Here is a 16,629-nt window from a genome sequence, read left to right as displayed (position 1 = left end):
TCTGGATGAGGCCCTTCTGGCTCCCAGCACTGTCCTGATGGTCAGGGAGCCTCTGTCCAGCCAGGCCTTGGGCAGCCCCTGATTCCCAAGGAGGACCTCCGGGCTCCCTGGCCCTTCTGGTTCTCCCTCCTCGGCCACCTGGCCCTTGGGACCTCAGCTGGAGACACCCAGGACTTGGCAGAGCCTCCCTCCGTCTCTGTGGCGTAGACTCTCCAAGTGTCCCTCTTTCCCAGGGACTGTCCAGGATTTACAGAAGCCGCCTCGGTTCCTGATTTCCTCATTTTCTTACCTCCACTGATGAGAGTCATGGTTTGGATGGGGGTCTTTTATCCATTTTCGCAGTCATACAATCCATCAATCAGTAGCTGAACTGGAATCCACACAGTCACAAAAACTAATGCTGCCATATTTCCAGCTTCCACCCAGAACACACCACAAAATTCATTGTTCACAGTTGCATTTGTTCAGACTCATCAAAGAAAAAATCACAGCTCAGGATTTTTAATCAGGCATCCCTCAGACTACCATACCCACCCTACAAAATGAAAACAAACAAACAGATCAACAAGGTGAATCATCTACCACAAGACAGACCTAGAAAACAAAAGAACATCAGTTGTTACCACTTATCATTTGCAACTGAACACACTGGATCATATCAATGAACTTCAGACTATAGTCAAACCTCAGTTTGCGACCGCTTCGGTTTCCGACCACTGTTTACATCCGGGTTCCGCGGCCCTTGGATGCGCAGAAGCGATCTGCGCAGCGTGTGTGTGTGCAGAAGTGCTCTATCGCTTCGTGCACGCACAGAAGCGTGCCTTTGGTGAGCGACCGCTTTGGTGAGCGACCGCCTCCATGGAACGGATTGCGGTCGCAAACCGAGGTACCACTGTACATTCTATTCTGCGGTCCTTGAGGTATGACAATACTCTCTTGTTTTTAGTGCAACAGACTAACACAGCTATGCCTTTGTCCATTAATAAAAGTTGGACATTTAAAAAGAGGTGTCAAATAAGTGTCTGATACCAAAATAGTAACAAGGTCAGCAGATGACTGCTCCTCTTACCTTCCAAATACACGTCACATACGCCCCTCAGCAGCAGCTGCAGCTAAAAATAGAGAATGGCAAGCAAGAGAGAACCTCTGTTAGAACAGATCCAGTATAACAGAAGGAATCAAAAGGCAGCAATGCACTCTCTACGGTTCCTGAGTGCTGGGGCTTTGGTATCCAATACAGAGCTGATAAAAGGAAATATTGGCAGTGTTGCACACAACCTTTTCCCTCTTCTTTTTAAGGCAAGTTACTTGCAGGAACAAGGTGAAGTTCTTCACGATTTGGTGGCAAACTGGCCACTGAAAGAACTTAACATTGGAAAACTGTTGGGGAAGACGATAGACCACCAGGAAGACATCAGTAGCAGAGCCTGCTCGGTGTGCTTGACCAGTTGCCTAACTGGCCTTAGAGACTATGTGCTGAATTGTTCATCTCCATATGCAAAGAGACTCAAACTGGTGGACTTAACAGGCCTCAAGGATGTTGAAGTTCAGCTCTGCAATTGTAGGAAAACAATGGGACGCTGGGCCAGGACAGAGCTGCTGTCGAAGATCTGCTATGATCTGCTTGTTGAAATGCAAAGGCTGCAGTTCAGTCCAGATGTGTTTGAGATTTCAGTAGACGTTCTTACTGATGTCTTTGTCACTGAACGAAGTTATGAGCTGGTTGTCCAGGCCTTGCTTATGAGGTGCCATTGTCCACTAAAAATTCTCTGTGCATCCTTCCGAGTGGACAACCTAGCCCTGCGGAAGCTCTTCTACATCATAAAGCTTACAGATCCCTCTTTGCTGCTCAAATTTGAAATAGTCCACAATGTTCGGTTGGAAATGGAACATCTGCACATGCTCTTTAATAACGTCCACTTTCCTCAGCTGACGTCGCTCACACTCCCAGCTAGGACGTTCAATGTACGAAGGTTCACCCCAGAGGATGAGGCCATTCTTGTAGGAATTGGAGAAAAGTTAAGCCAGATGACTCAACTGACTGAGCTGAGCCTAGCATTTTCCACACTCACGGGAAGGATACGTAAACTACTCAGGTAATGTGCTCCAGATCTTGCTGGTGACACAATTGAGACAATATTTACGACTAATATGTAACGTTTTAAAAAGGGAAAGCATAGGAAGCTTTCTTTTATTGTCATGCTCATGCTTATCTAATTTAGCATTGTCTACTCTGTGCAGCATGGTGGGATGCGGGTGACGCTGTGGGTTAAACCACGGAGCCTAGGGATTGCCGATCAGAAGCTCAGCGGTTCGAATCCCCTCAACGGGTGAGCTCCCATTGCTTGGTCCCTGCTCCTGCAAACCTAGCAGTTTGAAAGCACGTCAAAGTGCAAGTAGATAAATAGGTACTGCTCTGGCGGGAAGGTAAACAGCGTTACCATGCGCTGCTCTGGTTTACCACATGACCTGGAAGCTGTACACTGGCTCCCTCGGCCAATAAAGCAAGATGAGCACTGCAACCCCAGAGTCGGACACGACTGGACCTAATGGTCAGGGGTCCCTTTACCTTTACCTTACTCTGTAAGTCCCAAAGGAAGGACTTTTTACAGTTCCATCTAACTGGAGATTCAGGAATTGAACCTGAGATCATCTTGAGTCCCCCATGACCTATTTTTTTGCTGCAAAATAAATATTTGCAAGTGTGGGTGCCAGTGCCATTCTTGGTAGTTTTAGGCTCTAACATTATTTTTAAATTTGTTTAAAAGATTTTGAACTGACCTTTCAGGGCACACTGCTCTCACCTTTTCTGGAAACAAATTGCTCTGAGAAGAGGCATACCCTGGCCACACTTTTCACTCCCCACCCCCCACCCCAAATCAGAGAACCACTTGAAGAATAATACAAGCAAAAAAACTCCCCACCTTGCTCTTTGTACAGCGGTTGCCTTATACGCCTCATGGGAGTGGCAGGAATCACAACAGCGCACACACTTTGGTGGGATGAAACAGGCCACAAGTTCGTTGTCTTTCGAGACAGAGGGATGCCAACAGCAACAATAAGCAGGGGTGGCAAGGGAAGTGGAACAAGGACTAGACCCTATTCCACTCAACCTTTGCTGTTGGAGAGTTATTTCAATTGTTTGGGGAGCACCCAGTGCAGCCACACACCCCTGGGAGTTGAACGATGTTGTATCTTAATGTGGTGTGAGCCAAGCACCAGGGATCCCACTAGGCAACTGGGGGTGGGGGTGGGGAGAACTGGCACAAGGCTGGGGCCCTTCTAAGCTAGGGGTGTGCCTTCTGCATTGCCTGCCCCAGCCCCTAATGGGGATCCCCCTTTATGTTCCATCCTGCTCAATGACATTTTGCTCAAAGTTGTGATACAATTTCAGAGAATTTCAGGAATTTCAGAGTAAAATTCCTTTCCAGCCCTGTCCACCAGTGACCCAAGAGTCCAGAGAAGCTCTATTACTGCAGGAGGGAAGGGAAGGAAGTTGGAGACCTCAGCTGATGGGCAACGGAGGTTTTTAAGTTTCCAGGTGCCCAGCCCACCTGAGCCCTGCATCCTCCTGTTGGATCTTGTAAGAGACAACCAGAAAAGCAGAAACCCTCTCTTCCGGCCACCTAGAGCTGCCACACCACTGAACAAATGGTGCCTTTCTTGCAAGGGAACATGGAGTAGTGACTTGTACACAAACTGTTTTGTGTTTCACATATGGAACAGTTTCAAGGGAACTTGTGCATATGTCTCCTGCCACTGAAATGTACTGTGTGTCATTTACAAAATACTTTGGATACGCAAAACACATCAGGGTCCCCCCCCCCAAGGCATTTGGGCACCTGACCCGAGCCACTATGAGGTACCTCCTCCCCTCAGCCAGTGGGTTTAACCTTTCAAAATGGGTGCAGGTTTAGCTGAGAGATGATTGGGCATTAATTTTCTAAATGATTCATAGTGTTAGAAGAACGTCTCCTCCCAACTCATCCAGCAGCTTGGTTCTGGTTTACTGCCCTCCCATTAGTTTCTCTTCTTGTTTGAAGCAGATATTTTGATTTGATCCTATTGTTTTGACTAAACAATTTGTGGGAATGTTAGGGATGTGGATTAGGATATATTATTAGATAGATCCTATCCAAGCTTGTGTTATCAAGCTTCCAATATCAGCAGAGTAACATTCCCCTTTTGTGCGCAGCAAAACGTGAGCGTTAGGTTCGTTAGAACCTATACAACAATATTATACTTCCTGACAGATCCCCTTTGTCCCTCTTAAAAGATAGAGTTTACTTACAGGTTCATCCTAAATTAACAGCATAATCTCAGAAAGGCAGGCTTACGTAGAAAAGTTACAAATATATACATCTGGAGTCTACTTGGTAAAGTGAGGCTCCATCTGGTGTCTCTCTTGGCAGCAGGCCGAGAGGGAGAACCATCCTAACTGTAGATTCTCTGGAGATGTGTTCCCATTGAAGAAGAAATGGCCAAGAGAGAGAATGGCTGCTGGCTAGGGGCTTTTCTCTGCCAGCTAATCCATCTCATCTGCATGTCTGGAGGAACAGGAAGCTGAACTTAGTCAGGTGTCCCTCCAGGTGAGTTCCTCTTAGTGGACACTCTAGGAACTTTGTGACTTGTCTGCCCCAGTGTTCCATCCCACACAATTAAGGGTGGCTTAGCAATTTCTCAGTGCCAAAGGCTTGGAAATATCTTTCAACCCAGTAAGTCCATAATTTTGTATCCATGCTCAACCGTGGCTATAATCCTTCCTCTTATTTTTCCGCGAACAAGTCCCATTGAAACCAACAATATGTCCTTCATCCACGATGATGCACTTGCACCCATCGTTCATAAACCTATTAAGTACCCAATGCAACTGAATTATGTAATTGTTTACTTTGTTTTAATATTTAACTTTCCAGCCCACTGAAAACCCCGCTGAAAGTGCTGGATGTTTCCAATTGCTCTTTAAACCATGTGGACATGGCCTATTTAGCCAACAGCCTTCATTCCAGCTCCCTGGAAGTCCTTGATATCAGCGGACATGACGTGGCTGACCTTTACCCGTCCACCTTCTTCAAACTTCTGAACCGTTCCTCCCGCACACTGAAGAGTCTCGTCCTTGAGGAATGCAACATTCAGGACACTCACATAAACATGCTGATTTTGGGGTTGGTCCCCTGTCGGAGACTAGAGGAGCTGAAATTTCTTGGAAATCCTCTATCTTCTCGAGCATTGAAATGCCTTTTCAACATTTTCATCGATTTTCCAAGACTCAGATACATTGAATTCCCAGTCCCAAGAGACTGTTATGCAAATGACATCAGTTATCCAATTGGTGAAGCTGAACTTTCGAAATTTGATCACCAAAAGTATGAGAGAATAGCTGAGGAACTTAACATGATTTTACTGCAGGCGAAGAGAGAGGACATAAAGGCCTCTACGCCCATCTTTGGGGGATATGACGCAGCAATACAGGAAACGGGCAATGAGCTTGGAGCCACTTTGCTGAAGTCTTTCAGGGATGCCCTAGAAAGCTTCAACAAGGCTCTTCGGGAGATGAACTGAAGTCTGAAGAAACCTGCTGAACCAAACAGTGCTACTCAAATCCATTAATCAAATAAAAGCATTCGTTTATTGGAACAATTTAGAAAAACACATTTAGGGGATATTCTGCTACCATGGTAGTCTCCTGAGCAAGCCCAGTGAAATAAAGGAGGGTGTGCAACATGGGCGTAGCCAGGATTTATGGGGGGGATTTATGTTGAGGACAGAACCTCCTTTGGTTAAGTGTTTTTATTGATTTACTTATTGGGGGGGGGAATTGCCTGCCCCCTAGCTATACCCATGATGTGTAACCCACTATTCTTCCACATACCATTACATGTTTCATCTGTAAGGAATGACTACAAGTTACCATACAAAGCAGCAAGTTGTTCCCTTCCTCTTCCTCAGTGGGTGTGCTTTGTACATGCAGGGTAGCAGCCCATTATATGCAGCGGCAACTTGAAACCTTATTAAATACAGAGGGTTCTTCATTGGCGAGGCAGGTGAACTTTATACATGCTCATGCCATTTGTTTCTGGTGCTTAAGAACATAAGAGGAGCCTGCTGGATCACACCAATGGCCCATCTCGTTCAGCACCCTGTTCTCATAGTGGCCGACCAGATACCTGAGACACCTGCAAGCTGTATCTGAGCACAAGAACATATTGTAAAAATAATATATATATGATAATAATAATATTGGAGAAAACTGTTGAAACCTGCTTAACCTAAATCATATATCCCAGTTTTACAGCGGCCCTTTAAAGTACGCTTCACGCAGAGTATACGCAGTCAGAAGTTGACCTGGCTAAGAAAACACCACCAAGAGCATAGGGAATTAATCTCCCTTATATGAAACCCCTTACTAGCTGCACACTTGTAAAAGTATGCAGATGAAAATACAAACTGTTGGGTTTCTTTAACTGAAAAACAAACTGACTCTAAAGAGACTTTAAACTAAAGATAAATGCTTTCTCTCTTAGCAATGTTATCTACCCACTTTCCAAACCTCCCACAAACTCCCACATAACTCCCATTAAACTACCCAAGAATTAACAGCAAACTAGCTTTATAACTAAGCAACTCTCATACTAAGATTCAACTGGGAATCTCTTAAACTGAGAACAACTGAGAGAGTGATGTACTTAGAGATGAATCAAACTGAAAGATCTAACTAAGAGATACAGAAGGCTTTCTGGCAGAGCCTTATATACAAGAAGCAGAGCCCATGCCTGTGAACAATTAACAGAAACACCGGCACCTGTTTCTCTTAAACAGACAGTATTTACATTAGACCGGCTCTAAAGTAACTTTACTATTCAAAAAAATCCAACAGAACAGCCCTCTCCATTCCTGTGGTTTCCATCAGCTGTTGTGGCAGAGGATAGCTCTCATGGCTTGTAGCCTTCAATAGATCACCTTGTCCACCACAAATGCTTATAGTTCCTGTTCATGTCTTCTCCATGAGAGGAGGTCGTGGTTTGTGAGGAGGTGTTGGTGGTGCTAATGGCTAAACCCTTTAGGCTGCATCACCTTTTGGGTAGAATATTGCCTTCACATTTTCTTCCCAGTGAGCCCATTGGCCACAACCTCCATGTATTCATACCTCTAGAAAACAAGCACCCCAGAGGACCTGGAGGCTTAACTGTAAAATCCTCCTCTCTGTCACTGGCTCACTTTGTGGTGTTGGGTACAGTACTCTGGTATCCTTTCAATCAAATGGGTAGCCAACTAGCCAAGGCTAACATCAGAAATGAAACAATTCCCTAGAAGCAATTTAGAGGCTAGCAAATGCATTATTTCATAAGCGCTCAGGAATTACAGTGGAACCTCTACTTACAAATTTAATGCATTCTGAACGCACATTCATAAGTAAAAAAAAATTGTAAGTTGAATCCCATAGGAATGCATTGGGAGAAAAGATTCATAATCTAAAAATTTGTAAGTAGAAAAAATCCTATCTAAGCTGCATCCAAGATGGCGGACGGAGCTCCGTTCGTAAGTAGAAACATTCGTAAGTAGAGTTATTCGTAAGTAGAGGTACCACTGTACCAAGAATTATGCATCTGATGAAGTGAATTTTAGCTCCTAAAAATAGTACTTGGGGGGGAAATATTGTAATTTTTATTTTTGCTTTATCCCTTTAAAAGGGCTGGTGCTATGCATTTTTACAGGTGTGTGACAGGCAGAAATTCAACTGGTCAGATTTCCCTTAGCATGGTTGTGCAGTGATGGCTCCATCCTGCTACCCCTGGCTACTCGCTGCCATGTCTGGGTCAGGATTGCACTGCAAGCTGATAAACAGGGATTAAAGTAAAAATACAAGCAAGCTAGCACAAATACATGTTTTGTAAAACAGAAGAGGGCAGACTGTTCTAATATAATAATATTTAAAGTGAAGGAAAAATCACATTAATCTGAATGATATGAATAACACAGAACACTCTGTCTAAACTTAGAAGCATCTGTCTGTCAGCTTTACTCATGGAAAGGTCAGTCTGGTCACACTTGTGGCATTTGACCTAATTTCCAACCCGTATCCCTTAGGTAACACGGAGAACCTTCCAGAATATTTTAACTGTTTGTTTGTTTGTTTGTTTGTTTGTTTGTTTGTTTAAAAAAAGGATTCAGAAGTTTAGCTCCTTGGCAATAAGAGTTTTAAAAGGTTGCTTAACTTGTGCAGATATAGAAGGAGCAGAATAAATTCAAACTTCCACCCACCCACAATCACACCCAGTAGCAGGTTGCTGCTGCCAGCACAATTTGGCTGCTGTCAATCGAAATGCAGCCCATTGACCAGGTAGGAGTCAAGAAACCTGCTTTCGTAGTCCCAGGCAACAAACACAGGATATTTCTCTACTGGACCCAAAGCTGGGTCTGCCATTAGGTAGACTGAGATGGCTGCCAGACAACAGAAACCCCTAAGGAGCAGCCCCACAGCCAGCACAGAAGCAGTGCCAGTATTAGCTGAAATTGTGTCAAACACCCCACAAGATTTTGCAAAGCATACAAGATCTCATCTGAAATTGGTGCCACTTCTATGCCAGTGGTGGCAGCAGGGCAGGCAGAGCAGCAGGTATAGCAGTGGTAGCAGGAGCGGCAGGGCAAAGCGGCACTTCTCATTCTGCCTCAAGTGGCGAAATGGGATGAGCTGCCCCTGAATGGGCCAGTGTAAATAATGGGTCACAAGTTGCCCAGGCCTACATAAATCTGACATCAGGAATCACAAGACAGAGAAACCAGTAGGAGAACACTTCAATCTCCCAGGACATTCTATACAAGATCTCAAGGTAGCTGTTTTATTACAGAAAAATTTCAGAAACAGACTGGAAAGAGAAGTTGCTGAATTGCAACTCATTAGCAAGCTTAAAACCATGGAGCCACCTGGAATGAACAGAGACATAGGATTCTTATCTCATTATACATGATCAAGCTTTCCTTAGCACCTCAGCCCTTGCCCCCCCCGCAAGACCAATTGCAGTCATTAATAGTCATTAACAGTCATCAACAGGTTTACCACTCCTATCAGACCATCACCCATTCCCATCACCCCCACCCTCTGAATACACATAAGGGTCTGGTTTCTTCTGTTTCAGTGGGGCACATGCGCATTACCGTGGACACAGGGACTGGACGCAGAGACTTTATTATATAGGATGAGCTTTCGTGTGCATGCACACTTCATCAGTTACACTTCTGTTTCAGTGTATCTGATGAAGTGTGCATGCACACAAAAGCTCATACCAAAATTAAACTTAGTTGGTCTTTAAGGTGCTACTGAAGGAATTTTTTTATTTTGTTTCGACTCAGACCAACACGGCTACCTACCTGTAAGTAGATACCACAACAGACTATATCCTGACTATATCTGCTTGGGGAGGAAAAAGGAATCTCTAGGGCTGGGAGGAAAGGAAAGGAAAGGAAGGAAGGAGCAGTGGTGGATTTATAGGTATTTGCAGAATTAGACCCTCACTGAAGGCCTCCTGAGTTATTGGTATACATTGTTAACTGAGAGGATTATTTTGAAACATGGCATCAAATAATGAATTGCCGTTGCTGAATTTCTAGTGTTTCAGTTTATTGTGCAGCAACAATTGCTCCATTTAGGGTAGTGGTTGCTAGCCCTGCACCTGTTATTTATTTACTTTATTGATTTCATAAAAATTTTATAGCACTTGATTGTAAAATAACACACACACCCCAATCCCTCAGAGTGGCTTACAAAAATGTGTTAATAAATAACCACAACAAGTGGAGCACTGCTTGCTTTTTAACTATTTAAATGTTGAATTTATCACAGCATGAGTAGCTGAACAAAATTGCTATAAATCTTAAATGACATTTGGCCCCCTCCATCTGAAATACTACACCTGGTCTTGTATTATTGGAGTACTGCCAGCCCTAAGATCAGCTGATGAAAGACCAGTGGCATAACTCATTTACAAGCACAGCTCATGAAGCTTTAGTTCTTTGCATGGTTAGGCATAGGAGGAGAGCAGGACTCTTATGCCTTTAACAGCTAGGTAGCAGACAGATATTAAACAGGTCAAGCCTTTTCTAGTAGGGAACTACAGTGGTGCCTCGCAAGACGAATTGAATTCGTTCTGTGAGTCAATTCATTTTGCGAAAAATTCACCTTGCGAATCCCAAAGGAATGCATTGAATTTTTTTTATTTTTGCCCATAGGAACGCATTAATTGAATTTCAGTGCATTCCTATGGGAAACTGTGATTCGGTAGATGAATTTTTCACAAAACGAATACATCTTGCGAGGCAACCTCCGATCGCAAAACCCATTCGTCTAGCGAAAAAATTGTCTAGCAGGGCATTCGTCTAGCGAGGGTACCACTGTACAATTATGGAGAAAGATTAACATGTTGATATTTGGTCTGTCTGACATCTTAATACTGTTGAATGACCCTGATTTATTTTTTGGTACTCCAATCACACCTGCAAAAGATGGTATAAATTTGCATATGACAAGGCAAGGGACCCAATCCACACACAGTATAATAGACCAAAATATTCAGTTGATACCCCTGGCCAGTAGTCTGAGGTGATGGGAGTTGTAGTTCAGCATCATCTGGAGAACCACAGGTTCCTTGTCTAGCAGGGGGTTGGACTAGATGATCCTCAGAAGCCCATCCGATTCTGCAATTCTAGGATTCTAGGAACCGCTGCAATCCAAGAATCACAACTAAAGAATCCCTGACAGATAGCCATTCAACTTCTGTTTTAAAACCCTCCACGGAAAGAGAGTCTACCACCTTCCAAGGGAGTCCATTCCATTTTGAGGAGTGTGTGTTTCTATTGCTTATAAGTTTTAACAGACTGTTTTTGTGCTGTATAATTTTATGGGCAATGGTTTCTATAATGGTATATAGCCTGAATTATATTGATTCTGCTTAGTGAATAAAGCACTATTGCCACCAGAGCTATACGTGGAAGCAATTATCATGCAAAAAGCATTGCTCCAGAAGTTAATTCAGCTAGCCATGCTTGTTCTGTTTTCATGCCTACCAAGTACAGTAGTCTGGATTGGATTTTGAAAACTCCAGACTGCACAGCAAAAATGTAGGCGCCAGTCAAGAAGTCCTGAACCACATGTCATGTCTCTTTTCAGTAAGTTACTGAAAGACCTTAGCATCCAGCACAGATTCTAAATGCTTCAGAGGAGTCTGCTTGCCAGTTTATCCATCATCTCATCCCCCCAAGTGATTCATGAACATAAAAATAGGAGCACCAAAATACTTAAGCAGTGGTAATCCGAACTGAACTCACATAACAAAACAGAGATCAAAAAATTAAGCAAGTTGAGCCTTTAATCAAGAAAGCATTTGGATTATCCATTGTGATAAAATACATTTTTTGCAATGCGGACTCCTTTGCTAAGTAGCCCTGATACGCTACAAGTCAACATTCTTAACTGTGATGTAGAAGAGAGAAATGTTGCCAAGAAGGAAAGTTTCTCTATGCTTTGGGAGGATCTGACTATGGAAATAAGGCGGCAAGAGAGGTATAAACCCATCATTAGTGTACTTTTAAAGGATTCTCTTACTTTATGGATATCACATTTATATATATATATATATATATATATACAATGGGTTTTATGTGGTTTTTTTCCTAGGGTTTGTACTAAAATCAAAATGAGTAGCAACTGGGCAGGGGAGGAAGGGAAAGGGTGTGGTGCAGGATCTTAATGCATGGCATTAAACATTCAGTGATAATTTAACACTATGATTTTATAGTTAAGAATTTAGAGATGGTTTAATCTTTCTAGTGATGATAAACTTGGCAGAATTTGTGTTGCTTCTCTTAGAAATTGATTCAGTTTTTCCAAAGATCTGAAGGAAGAGTCATCCAGGAATGAAGCTGTTTGTGAAGCATCACTGACTTTTTTACTGGGGAGAAGCAGGAGAAATCACTTTTTCCTAGATTAAATGATTTTTAAAACGAAAACAAATTAATGCATTTGACTACAGCTCCTGCTTAATTAGCCAGTGTTAAGAGCCAAGTAACTCTAAACTAGCAGCCAAAGAATTAGGTGGTCACACTTTCACTGACTTTCATTGTTTAGTAACTTTTGCAAAATTGGAATCAAAATTAGCAAATAGAGGTCTCCTGTGTCAGATCAGATAGGTGAGACAGGAAATAGCTATTTGTGCAATGTACTACAATAACAAAAATTCTGCAGTTAATAGACAATGACTGGGGTCATGCTTCAGAGATTGCAATTGATTCCAGAGTATTGGAGCTGCTATATCAAATGCCCAGTTTCTGGTACAAGCTAAGAGCAGCCCTGAAGCATGGGGTACCCTCAGCAGTGCCCCATCAAAGGAGTGCAGTTGCTGACCAGGGATATAGCTAACCTGGTCCCAAGTTCTTTGGGGTTTAAAATGCTGAAACTAAAAGGAAAACCTTGAATTGTTATTGCAGCATATTGGCAGCTCTCTCAGCAGAGACATTATGCAGGGTTAATGTGATGCCCTAGTCAACTACCTAGCCGCTGAATTCTGCGCCAGCTGCAGCTTCTAGACGAGGGGTCCCCAAACTTACATCGCCGAGGGCCGGTACCGCCTGCGCCGATTGCGCTGCGGGCCAGAGCGTGCAGGAGCGTGCAACCATACGTGCGCACACACGTGATTTCTGGTGCACTTCTGGGTCGCTGGAACACCGGAAATAGCTTGTGCGCATGCGCCTCCTCTGGCATGGAAGTGCACCAGAAATTATGCTTGCGCATGTGCACAACCTATTTCTGACACTCCGGCAACCCGGAAGTGGGCAGCCGCACCGCGTCGCACCGTTAAGAGCAGGCGGTGGCAGCGGGCATCGCCGGGGGCCACATAAAAAAGCCTTGTGGGCCGCATCCGGCCCCCAGGCCTTAGTTTGGGGAAGCCTGTTCTAGACTAAGCCCAAGGGAAGCCCCAGATAGAGCACATTGCAATAATCCAGTCCTGCGGTCACCAATGCCAGGAAAACAGGGGCCACCTCATCTTAGCTCAAGAGCAGCTGTAGCTGTTTTACCTCCTGGTGCTTCTCAAGGGCACTCCTAAGCCATTGAGGCCACATGTGCCTTGTTGTGACAAAAAAAATGGATCCAGGCGCACCCCAGACTGAGTACCAGTTCCTTCAGAGGGAATGCACCCCCATCCAGAACAGGTAACTGGCCATCTCCCAGATATGGAAGCCACTCACCCACAGGGCCTTCATCTTGCTAGGGTTTAAGTGCAATATATTGGCCCTCATCCAGCCACTACTGCACCCAGACACTGTTCTAGAGCCTTCATCAGCATAACTAATGACACTTTGCTCCAAATTCCCTTGTGACAGCTCCCAAGAGCTTCCCATAGATGTTAAATAGTTCACTGGGGACAAAATAGTGCCCTGTGGCACCCTGTGACACAGATGCCAGGGGACTGAAGAACTGACCTTGCATGTAGGATTGGAACTACCATAAAATGGTGCCCCCACAAAGCTGGTCCAGGGGGGTGCCATGGTCAATTGTACAAAAGGCATGGAGAGACTGCGCCAAAGGAGGAAGGTTGACTCCCCTTGTCCCTCTCCTGATAAAGGTCATCCATCAGGGCAACCAAGGCTGATTCAGTCCCACAACCAAGTCTGAACCCAGACTGAAATGGGTTTCATAGAAGAATGCCTGCAACTGCTCTATATCTTGGCCTTCTCGGTTATCTTTCCACTGCTCTGAGCAATGGGTACCCCCACATCATGTAACAACAAGGGTAATGTGTTTTTTACAAAAATATTGATTGCTTCTTTGGGTTCCTGCTGTGAAGCCATAATGCCAAGGGCCCTCAAAAATTTACAATTAAAAGATGTTGTTGTTGTTGTTGTTATGTAATTTTTTTAAAGCACTGACTGCCCCCAGGGGCCCCCTGCTGTGATTCTATGATACCAAAATGTTTTTTGGTCCTCCAAATCCTGCCAAGTTTCTTTATTTAGATGGCAGCAAGGACAACAGCAGCAGCATGTATTTATTTGTTGACTGCATCCAAGGCTCCTGCCTCAATTTTGTCCATTTTGAATAATAATAATAATAATAATTATAATAATTTAAAACATTTTTAACTGACTGCTCCCATAGGTACCCCATTTGTGATACTTTGATACCAAAAGGTTTGTGTCTCTCCCAAATCTGTCATTTGTTTACACAAAAATTAACAACTCTCACGGGTCCCCTGCTCTGATCCTGTGATGCTGAGCAGTTTTTGTGACCCCTCGACACACACACCCATTATATGTGTGGGGTCTCTCTCTCTCTCTCTCTCTCTCTCTCTCTCTCTCTCTCTCTCTCTCTCTCTCTCTCTCTCTCTGTGTGTGTGTGTGTGTGTGTGTGTGTGTGTGTAATCTATCTGTCTACATACCGGTATACATGCATACAATTATTGATTACAGTCACTTTGACGTGTGGACCTTGGAGGGTGGACCATTGGTCAATGCAGCCCTTAGCCTCAAAATGTTAGCCCCCATCCCCGTTCTGTACCATTGACATTTGCCTCACAAGTTGTAACTGCTGTGCCATTTTTTTTTCTTTAACTGGAAGATTGCCACCCACCATTAGGTCACATCATTGCCATCTTTCAGAGAAAATGTAACAGGAGATAAAACAGGAAAAAGGAAAGGATAGCCTAAGAGAGTAATGTAAAGGTAAAAACAATATATAAGATAATTCAAAAAGGGCTCTGTGTGTTTCTGACCCAGGGAATGTTGACAGCCACTGACTTGCACTGTGAAAATGTATTCTTGTTTAGTATGGAATTAATTCTCCACAGGACAACGTTGGTGGAATGGAATAGCTTCCGCCATGAGAAATACGAAAAACAACACCAGGACACCATTCTTGTGCAGAGATCTCCTAGCTTGAAGATACAGATGGGCAGACTGGGAGAAAAGATGAAAATGTACCGCCTTCCGTACAAGAATGTACTTCCTGTACCTTTGTTTAAACCAAGCAAATTACCAAGCAAACATAATTATGAACCTGAAGGATGTCAAACCAGAAATGTCCCTGCTTCTGAAAAAGAGGCAATCAGACAAATGGCAAAAGGTCCTCAGTCCACCAAAGCAGGTTTCCAGATTTCTAGCCTTCTACCCCAACAAAATATCTGGTGCCCATTAATGCATTGATTGTTTTTGCTGCATCCTAGCTAGGGTTTTTCAAAGTACTTTCTAGCTTGTGGCTTTAAAAACATTGCATAGTGCTAGGACTCAAGCTCAGTGATAGAACCCAGTTACCTTTAAGAATTCCTTCCACATGGGTCCTGATCTAGTCTTGATGAGTGACCTCATGAGAATGTGGATCCAAACAATTCAATTGATGCATTTGAAGGAAATGTTTGGCTGGTGCTCTGCACCTGTTGGTAATTCCTTCAACACTCTTCTCATCTCTGGGTGCTTTTCGAAAGTGGAGTGCCTACCTGAGGAAACACAGCACTGTGTGCATTATCCCTGAAGGGTTTCCTACAAAAATAATAATAATACAGAACTGATCGTTATCCAAGCTCAAAGAGCACTGAAATATGAACAGAAAGGATTGTGGGATGATGACATTATCAACGCAGCATGGGATGATGGCTTGGAAATAGAAATATTCTGTGATATACAAAAAATTAGGCTGTGGAGCCTAGGGTATTTACAAGAAAATGAGATGCAAAGTGGTCCTAAGGAGATGCCCCAGTATACAGGCCAAACATAGATTAGGGATGCAGCCGAGGAAAGGGGACTGCTACAAGAGATCAATTACAGTGGCCGACAGTATAAATAACAGCTATTTGCAACTTCTTTAGTTTACACTAGGGATTGACTGGCATCTGGGTCGTCAAATAAACGAGCAAAAAAAAAATGTTGATTCCTCAGTCTTTAGATATATTTAGCATGTTTAGATGACATTTTATTTTGTTCCCTTCTATTGCATTACAGTATATGCTCTATAACCACCAGGGTTAAGGTAAAGGGTAAAGGGGCCCCTGACCATTAGGTCCAGTCGTGACCGACTCTGGGGTTGCACGCTCATCTCGCATTATTGGCCGAGGGAGCCGGCGTATAACTTCCAGGTCATGTGGCCAGCATGACAAAGCCACTTCTGGCGAACCAGAGCAGCACACGGAAACGCCATTTACCTTCCCGCTGTAGCAGTACCTATTTATCTACTTGCATTTTGACGTGCTTTCAAACTGCTAGGTTGGCAGGAGCTGGGACCGAGCAACGGGAGCTCACCCCGTCACAGGGATTCTAACCGCCGACCTTCTGATCAGCAAGCCCTAGGCTCAGTGGTTTAACCCACAGTGCCACCTGGGTCCCTCAACCGCCAGGGTTAGAGTACAACAAAAAAATGGTGTGCTTTTGCATCAATGGGTGGTAGGTCTGAAGCGAAATGTGATCCAGCATGCAGATGCAAGCAGCAATCCTCTACACATTTCCACGAGTAAGCCACATGGAACTCAATAGCACTTTTAAATATATTTATTTAACAGGATTTATATACCACTTATTCATCAAAGTGCTGAAGTGTTTTAGCTAAAAATATAATTTGCTTCCAAATAAATCCCATTGTGTCTCGTTTCTCAA

General features: G+C 43.8%; 2 protein-coding genes and 1 long non-coding RNA gene across 3 annotated transcripts; 2 read left to right on the top strand and 1 right to left on the bottom strand.

Annotated features, from left to right (window-relative positions):
- Positions 1–402: 402 nt before the first annotated feature.
- On the bottom strand, positions 403–15,424 carry LOC148683750 (uncharacterized). The gene is made up of 3 exons (XR_015946515.1): positions 15,298–15,424; positions 1,070–1,112; positions 403–535 (listed from the first exon to the last, which is right to left on the bottom strand). It is a non-coding gene; the product is annotated as an uncharacterized LOC148683750 (long non-coding RNA).
- Positions 1,111–6,254, top strand: LRRC14B (leucine rich repeat containing 14B). Its single transcript, XM_035137112.3, has 2 exons — positions 1,111–2,096; positions 4,917–6,254. The coding sequence occupies exons 1-2, from the start codon at positions 1,126–1,128 to the stop codon at positions 5,560–5,562; spliced, it is 1,617 nt and encodes a 538-aa protein (XP_034993003.3). The 5' UTR covers positions 1,111–1,125; the 3' UTR covers positions 5,563–6,254.
- On the top strand, positions 11,277–16,606 carry LOC148683749 (telethonin-like). The gene is made up of 2 exons (XM_088654927.1): positions 11,277–11,557; positions 14,835–16,606. The coding sequence occupies exons 1-2, from the start codon at positions 11,415–11,417 to the stop codon at positions 15,187–15,189; spliced, it is 498 nt and encodes a 165-aa protein (XP_088511053.1). The 5' UTR covers positions 11,277–11,414; the 3' UTR covers positions 15,190–16,606.
- Positions 16,607–16,629: the final 23 nt, after the last annotated feature.

The sequence above is a fragment of the Zootoca vivipara genome, chromosome 12 (genome assembly GCF_965207765.1).
Source record: "Zootoca vivipara chromosome 12, rZooViv2.hap1.1, whole genome shotgun sequence".
In the NCBI taxonomy this organism is placed as follows: Eukaryota; Metazoa; Chordata; class Lepidosauria; order Squamata; family Lacertidae; genus Zootoca; species Zootoca vivipara.
The sequence above is the reverse complement of the archived record's forward strand: the minus strand, read 5'-3'. Positions and strand labels throughout refer to the sequence as shown.

What these genes read in the sequence shown, in the direction of transcription:
- LOC148683749 (XM_088654927.1), top strand. Translation starts at nt 11,415, where the DNA reads ATGCGGACTCCTTTGCTAAGTAGCCCTGATACGCTACAAGTCAACATT. An exon ending in GAAATAAGGCGGCAAGAGAG is followed by an intron (nt 11,558 to 14,834) that starts GTATAAACCCAT and finishes AATTCTCCACAG; the next exon opens with GACAACGTTGGTGGAATGGA.
- LRRC14B (XM_035137112.3), top strand. Translation starts at nt 1,126, where the DNA reads ATGGCAAGCAAGAGAGAACCTCTGTTAGAACAGATCCAGTATAACAGA. An exon ending in AGGATACGTAAACTACTCAG is followed by an intron (nt 2,097 to 4,916) that starts GTAATGTGCTCC and finishes TTAACTTTCCAG; the next exon opens with CCCACTGAAAACCCCGCTGA.